Source organism: Chaetodon trifascialis, chromosome 17 (genome assembly GCF_039877785.1).
Source record: "Chaetodon trifascialis isolate fChaTrf1 chromosome 17, fChaTrf1.hap1, whole genome shotgun sequence".
NCBI classification, from domain to species: Eukaryota; Metazoa; Chordata; class Actinopteri; order Chaetodontiformes; family Chaetodontidae; genus Chaetodon; species Chaetodon trifascialis.
This window is the reverse complement of record NC_092072.1, coordinates 3,321,384-3,328,784: the sequence shown is the minus strand read 5'-3', so window position 1 is coordinate 3,328,784 and position 7,401 is coordinate 3,321,384. Positions and strand designations below refer to the sequence as shown.

General features: G+C 42.8%; 1 protein-coding gene across 3 annotated transcripts; it reads left to right on the top strand.

Annotated features, from left to right (window-relative positions):
- Positions 1-242: 242 nt before the first annotated feature.
- LOC139346126 (class I histocompatibility antigen, F10 alpha chain) lies at positions 243-7,401 on the top strand. 3 transcript variants are annotated; one of them, XR_011603234.1, is made up of 9 exons: positions 243-401; positions 1,512-1,778; positions 3,471-3,749; positions 4,176-4,469; positions 5,276-5,371; positions 5,672-5,689; positions 5,861-5,939; positions 6,419-6,634; positions 6,745-7,401. XR_011603234.1 is itself a non-coding variant. In XM_070985057.1 (8 exons), the coding sequence occupies exons 1-7, from the start codon at positions 344-346 to the stop codon at positions 5,905-5,907; spliced, it is 1,059 nt and encodes a 352-aa protein (XP_070841158.1). In that variant the 5' UTR covers positions 243-343; the 3' UTR covers positions 5,908-5,939; positions 6,419-7,401. The 3 variants fall into 3 exon arrangements, 1 of the variants encoding a protein (XP_070841158.1); XR_011603233.1 differs by having other exon boundaries at positions 4,176-4,496; XM_070985057.1 differs by having other exon boundaries at positions 6,419-7,401.

The window sequence follows — 7,401 nt, the reverse complement described above, 5'->3', positions numbered from 1 at the left end:
TGAGCAGCAGCAGCTTTCAGACTCCTTTCATATGCGAACAGAGCTCAGAAAGCAGAATAAAGGCCCGCATGTCATGTCTCCCCATCCTCCTCCACAGGCTCACATGAGATCAGCTCAGTTTCGCTTTCGTTCATAACCTCAGTGGCTCAGTTTGACCGAGTTACAAGTGACGTCATGCTCAGGCTGAATTCTCATTGGCTCAGATGGAGTTTGATATCAGCGCCTCTCCATATTGTGTCCTCATTTCACTCCTGATTCTCGATCTGGACGGAGCTCGTGAGTTTGTCCTGTTGAAGAAAAGTCAGTCGTTTTTCTGTCGAAGCTTCAGAAGCGACAGTTCACAATGAGGACGTTGGTTTTTGTGCTTCTGCTGGGAACAGGTCTACATGGGGCGGCGGCAGGTGAGTGAAGACTTTTTCAAGTCAGCTGATTGTTAAAGAAAAAAGGCTTCGTGTCTTTATATTCTGTGTCTGTGAATTGAAGCTTGTCTCTCCTGCAGATGATAGAAATGATTTAAAAAGTGTTTGTCATCAGGTCAAAGGTCACCTTCCTGTCGTGTTTTTCTCTAAATGGCACAAATGTGTTTTTCCTTTGATTCGGGCCATTATTCCAGACTATCAGGAGGATCGATCCGGTTTCGATCTTCATGCTAAAATGCAGCAGACACGCAGCGCAAAACAGTCGTTTGTTGAGCGGAAGTGGAGCCAAAAGCGCACTTTTCCATTTGCGCCTTTAAGTTGTTCATGACCGTTTTCTAGAAGAAGTGTGTCGTCGTTCATTCAGTGCTGTTCATCCTGACTTATTTTGATGTGAATTATGTGAATATTTGTGTCAGTTTGTTCCTTCTTTGGGCGTAATGAACATATTTTCAGTCTTGTCAAAGTGAACTCACTGAACAGAAATAATAAGTTCGTATCATCGCATTGTTTGACCTCTAATGTTTGAAAGCACGTGAAGCCATTCCCCAGAGAGTTCCTCCATCTGATTGATATTGATATTATTGAATTATTCTGTATTATTATTGATTGAGTTTCGGCCCAGAACACAGAAATCTTTGTGCAAAATGTTGATGATCAAAGATTTCTGGCTGTTAAACTGAGAGATCATTCTTCAGCTTCCATCAGTCAAGATATGTGACAGTGAGCTGCACCAGGGTCAGATCTTTATGTCCTGCTGCTTTATTAGACGTGGACGTCCAACAGACGTCTGTCTGTCAGTGAAAGTCAGGGACAGACTGCATGAAGTGAATGTGCGACTCCTCTGACGTCTCATTTCACAATAAAGACGTGTTTTCAAGAGCAGATGGTCAGAAATATGAAAGAGTTTGTGGAGCCAAATCTTTCTTTCTGAGTGTGTTTGTGTGTTTGTTGACTGCACAGCAGAGATGATGAGGATGTCTTGAATGCGCTGTAGTTCTTTTTGATTGTGTGTGCAGGAAAATAAGGTTTTTCAGTGATGAACAAAAGTGAAATTGTGAAAACTGAAATCATGACATGAAGTTTTTCTTGCAGTGACTCACTCTATGAAGTATTTCTACACTGCTTCTTCTGGAGTCCCAAACTTCCCAGAGTTTGTGACTGTTGGGATGGTTGATGACGTCCAGATGGTTCACTATGACAGTAACACCAAGAGAGCAGAACCCAAACAGGACTGGATGAGCAGAGTCACAGCAGATGATCCACAGTACTTGGAGAGGGAGACTCAAAACTTCATGGGTTCCCAGCAGGCCTTCAAAGTCAACATTGAAATTGCAAAGCAGCGCTTCAACCAAACTGGAGGTTTGTTTATTTTTCACTTTCTGCTGATAAAATGTTGTTTATATTTGAAGCCTGTATTTTAGCAAACAGATGTTTCCACACACACACACACACACACACACACACACACACACACACACACACACACACACACACTGTGTGATGGAGGCTTTTCTTGGCTGAAACACAGTCAGACTCAGACAGAAACATCACTGAGACTGAGAGTCCTGGATGCTGCTGTCCTCCACTGATCCAGTCTTTGTGTCCATCCCATAATAAGCAGCAGCTCCACTCCATTAGAGCTCAACAATCTGCTGGACTGCCCGCAGTCAGCTGCTCCACAATAACTCGACTGAAGGAAGCTGTTTATCACAGCAGTTTCCAACACACAGCTGATGGAGGAGCGTTAGCGCCTGGTTTCTTAAAGTACGGCGCGGGACTGGAAAAGGGACACAGGCTGCTTCTGCTGGGTCCCCATATGAGAGGAGGAGCAGTATGTTTGAATAAACACGTCTGACAGGACGACGTGGACATGTCTCATTCACATCAGAGACAGCACGTCTCCACTGTCCTGACCGCAGCGTGTCCATCCCATAATATACAGCAGAGCTCCAGATTAGATCAGATTCACTGTGCTGACCGCAGCGTGTCCATCCCATAATAAGCATCTCTTGTGCTGAAGCGATCAGTCAGTGGATTCATTGATCAGCAGAAATGAATTTGACTAAAATCTTCATCATCAAATCATCTTTTCAGTCTTTCTGAAACATTTTCTCGTTGAAGCTTCTCAAATCTGAGACTTTGCTGCTTTTCTCTGTTTTGTGTCGTTAGAAACGAAAAAGTGTTCAGCGTCGCTCGGACAAAAGAAGCAGTTTGCAGATTTCAGCTCGGCCTCTTTGAACTCGTGACGGACGTTTTCACCGTTTCTTCACTTTTTACAGCGTCGACGATTTATTGTTTAATGGAAAAATAGTCATCACATAAACAACAACAACGACAAGAAAACTGAGCCCAAAATATGAGACGAACACAGATTAGATTAGATTAAGTCCACTGTGCTGATCCACAGTCTGTCCATCCCATAATATAGAGGAAGACGTTTGAAGACGTCCCCTGTGGCTCTGAGAACTTGTGATGGACATTTTTTCACAATTTTCAAGTTTTTAAAATCAGTAAATGGTTCATGGATTAATGAAGAAATAATTGATGATGAAGAGAATCATTGATTTTAGATCTGAATAGAAAGTAGAAGCACAGATTAGATGAGGTCACCTCTGCTGACCGCAGTGTGTCCATCCCATAATAAGCAGTACAGACAGTGCAGCAGTCTGCTGGTCAGGACTCCGGCTCAGTGTGTGTGTCCCTGCAGCTCACATGAAGACACACCACCTTCAACAGTGGAGCTCAGCTGTTGGTCTCAGTGGACTCAGTGTGGTCAAAGGACAAAGAGGACATGAAGTGTGTTAGGATCTCACTCTGTGTCCCAGCAGTCTCTGCCTCTCCGTCTGTGTGGAAGACGTCCACGCCGTCCACGTGATGATTGGCTGTGAGTGGCTTCGGTGGAGCCAATGACAGCAGGAGGTGTAGATCGTCTGTTTTGGCGTCTGTGGATCAGTGTGTGTCTGTGGTGAAGATGTGATCTGGACTGGTGATCGATGACTGGGCTGTGATCTCACTCTGGGTCTCTGTCCTCTCTGTCTGTCTCTCTCTCAGGTGTCCACATTGTCCAGTGGATGTACGGCTGTGAGTGGGACGATGTGACTGGAGAGGTGAATGGTTTCATGCAGTATGGTTATGATGGAGAAGACTTCATATCATTTGACCTGAAGATGCTGACATGGATCGCTCCAAAACAACAAGCTGTCATCACCAAACACAAGTGGGATGAGGACAATGCTCAGACAGCACGGTATAAGGAATATCTCACCAAGGAGTGCATTGACTGGGTGAAGAAGTATGTGGACTATGGGAGGAGGTCTCTGCTGAGGACAGGTAGAATCACATGACTTGATGTCCTTTAATGGACACAACAACCTTCATGTGTCTCTTGTGTCTCTAAGCAGCAGGGACATTACAATAAATATGAAGGGACATACAGAGACCCACTTTGTCTCACTTCATGTCTCTTTCCCTCCATTTTCTCTCTCTGTGTCTTCTGTCTTTCTCTCACTCTCTGTCCTCCTCGTCCCTCTCTGATCTGTCTCACCCTCCTCACCTCTCTTCACCTGTCTTTGTCCTCCTCTGTCCCTCCTTCTTGTCTCAGCTACACTTCAGTCATGTTTCCTTTCATTGCAAACATATTTATAGTGTCTGCTGCTGAAGCATTTAAAGCAGATGACATCAAACAGGAATGATGATGTTAATATTCAGTAAATCCTCATGAAGACGCTCTAAAGTGTCTGTCTCTTGACTCTGCAGAGCGTCCCTCAGTGTCTCTCCTCCAGAAGACTCCCTCCTCTCCAGTCAGCTGCCACGCTTCAGGTTTCTACCCTGACAGAGCCACACTCATCTGGAGGAAAGATGGAGAGGAGCTTCATGAGGACGTGGAGCTCGGAGAGATCCTCCCCAACCACGACGGAACCTTCCAGACGAGCGCTGACCTGAAACCTTCAGCGTCTGAAGACTGGGGGAAGTACGAATGTGTGTTTCAGCTCTCTGGTGTGGAGGACATCGTCACCAAACTGGACAAAGCAGCCATCAGGAGCAATGAAAGTAAGACTGGGATCAGAAGTGATGAAGGCGGGAAACACACCTTTATTTTACTGTCAGCGTCCTGCACTTCATGTCTTTTTCTGTTTGTCTTTGCTGTCACTTTCTCTCATCGAGCAGTTTTTATAGAACATTTTAAGGCTTTGATTCATTTGAAATCAATGGTGACAACAGATTTAAAGTTTTAAAGGAATCACTTTTTATTTTTACTTTAATTAATACAAGAAATTCAATAATGAAATACACAAACAAACATTTAATCACATATTTTAATATAAGGTGTTTTTTTTTATCACTTTCATAATTTATTTCAGTTTTTAAGTAACTGAGTTTTTTTCTTCAGACCATGTTTAACCATTTTAATGTGTAACCACAGTTCAGAGGTTTTCTGTATTGACTTCACTGCTGTCACTTTTAGAAGATAAGTGGATTATTTAATGACTGGATGAATGTTTGTGTCCATCAGTAAATCAGTCAGAACAAAGTTTGTGGGCCAAGTGTGCAGACAGTCAGAAAGGACTTTGAATCAGACTGTCAGAAGCTCTCATTGTGACCACAAACAACAGATAAGACAGAAAGCAGCACAGACACGCAGCTGAAAACGCTGGACGAGGATCAGCGAGCACAGATACAGTAATGATGTGGAGACGAGTGCAGATCAAAAGTGAAACGAACAACAGCAGCAGCACAAACAAACACACAGCGTCTGTATGCAGGATGGCGTCCTTTTGGCAGATGGACGTTCTCGTCTTCTAACCTGCTTCATCTGTTCAGGTTGTGACTGTTTGTTGTTGTTTTCTGCTCAACAGAGAATTCTGTTGTCATTCCCATCATCGTTGCAGTGGTTGTTCTCGCTCTCGTCGTCGTCGCTGCTCTTGGATTCGTGCTTTACAAAAAGAATAAAGGTGAGAGACTCAAACAGAGACAATCAGTTTTTCAGGGCTTTGATTTGGATGCTTTTATCACAAAGCTCAACTGGCCGAGCATCAAAATGTGCTTCAGACAGCAGGAAGCGCTGCGAGGCTCAGAGCCACAGTGTGGTGATCATGTGACTACAGCGTGATGATGTCAGGAGAGGTGACGGCAGCAGAAATAACAGCAGATGTGAACAAAAGGTGGACGGGATTTATTGAGGAGCTGGAAAGAAGCTGACAGAGTTTTCAACTGGAAGCACGTGAATAATTTGTCTTTTCTTCTCGTTTCAGCCAAACGGCCTCCATCTCGTAAGTGAACTCTTTTTCTTGTGTTTCCTCTGCGCTGACACACTCTCTGTAGATGAAAAGGCCTTTCTGGATCTTGTGCTGACCAGCTTTTGTGGCAGTGTTAGCTGTTTGTTAAACTCAGTGTCAGTTGACAGCAGGATGAGGGCTAACGACGTCTCTCTGACCTTCCAGCTGTGAGCAACCCTGAGGTCATGGAGCAACTGAACCCACAAGCCTGAAAGACAAAGACAGCAGCAGCAGCCTGAACACAGTGAGTCGCTTCATGTGGGACATGAATTTCACAGCTGCTGTTCAACAAAGCTGCCTTAAACTTTGTGGAGAAGAACTTTGTGTCGTTGTTTCTTTCTTCACTGTCAGACTTGTGTGACTCTTTCCAAAGGAAATATTTGACTTTCAGCTGTTTTCTATCAAGTGAAATGAGATTATTGAGAGAAAGGTGCTTTCAGAAAGCTTCACATCAGCAGCTCAGATAAAGAGTCATATTAAAAAGTCAAATATGAACCTTCAGACAAACAGGGAGTCCAGTTTGTCAGACTGCTGCTGAACATGGTGCTATAGTAGGTAAATACTTGGCTCACACGATGTTCACACTTCAATCAATCAGGATGTTTTAAGTCTAAATGATTCAACAAAAATGTGGCTTTGTGGAATTGAACTCATTTCAACATTTACGCTCAATGATTTTGCTTCTGTTTGATGGATTTAATGTTTTTCTTTTTGTCTCTTTAGCTTTATGGAGAAATGTTCCAACAAGGAGCGCTGCCGCCACATTGTCCTCCATGAGCAGGGATCTGATTGGTCGTTCATCGTCACGTCACAAAGCAGAGAATCAGGGTTGGGAATGGAGCAGTCGATGCTGATTGATGGAATCCAAAGAAAAGACATTTGAACATATTATCAAACGTGAATGGTGACGTTAAATGATTTGGACGCTTTTGTTTCAAAGTGGAATTTTCCTCTAATAAAACGTTTGCTTCAGACAATATTCAAGACCCTGAACGCATCACAGCACTCTTCATCCATCATCAAGATGTGTTCATCTCCAACAAATCAAGTTCACTTTCATACTCAAGGTGTTGGGCTTTCCTGCTCCAATCAATGATGGTCTGTAAATATACAGAGATTCACACACACACACACACACACACACACACACACACACACACACACACACACACACACAGATTCATGCATCCCCATCTTCATATAATGTGCTGATTTGATGACATAAACCTTGAAAGAAGTTCTTCTGAAGTTCTTTGGCTCTCTGCTTGTTTTCGATTCTGTAAGTTCCAGGAAATGTTTGACATCATGGTTTATTTAACAGCATGAAAAAAATATTTCCACTTGTGCAGATTTTCAAGGTTGTGTATTTCTTTAAACATTAAGCAATTTTAAGTTTTAGTTTTGATTAGGTTTTTTCTGTTGAAATCAGGAGTTTGTTGGTTTTTGTTCCATATTTTCCATATTTGATCTGTTTTGAATTATTTTAGTTTAGTCAACTTTCTTGAGAGGTGGGATTTTTTTAAGTTTCTCAGCACATTGAAATTAATTCTGGCTTGTATTTAGGGACGGGACATTTTCTCCTTTAGTTTTAAAGCTACAAATAAATTTAACAGTGAGAAATCATATGTTGGGTTAAATCAATGAGTTTGCCTGCTTTTCCATTTATTCTGTACTGTTTTGCTTTTCAATAAAGTCCCAAATGTTCC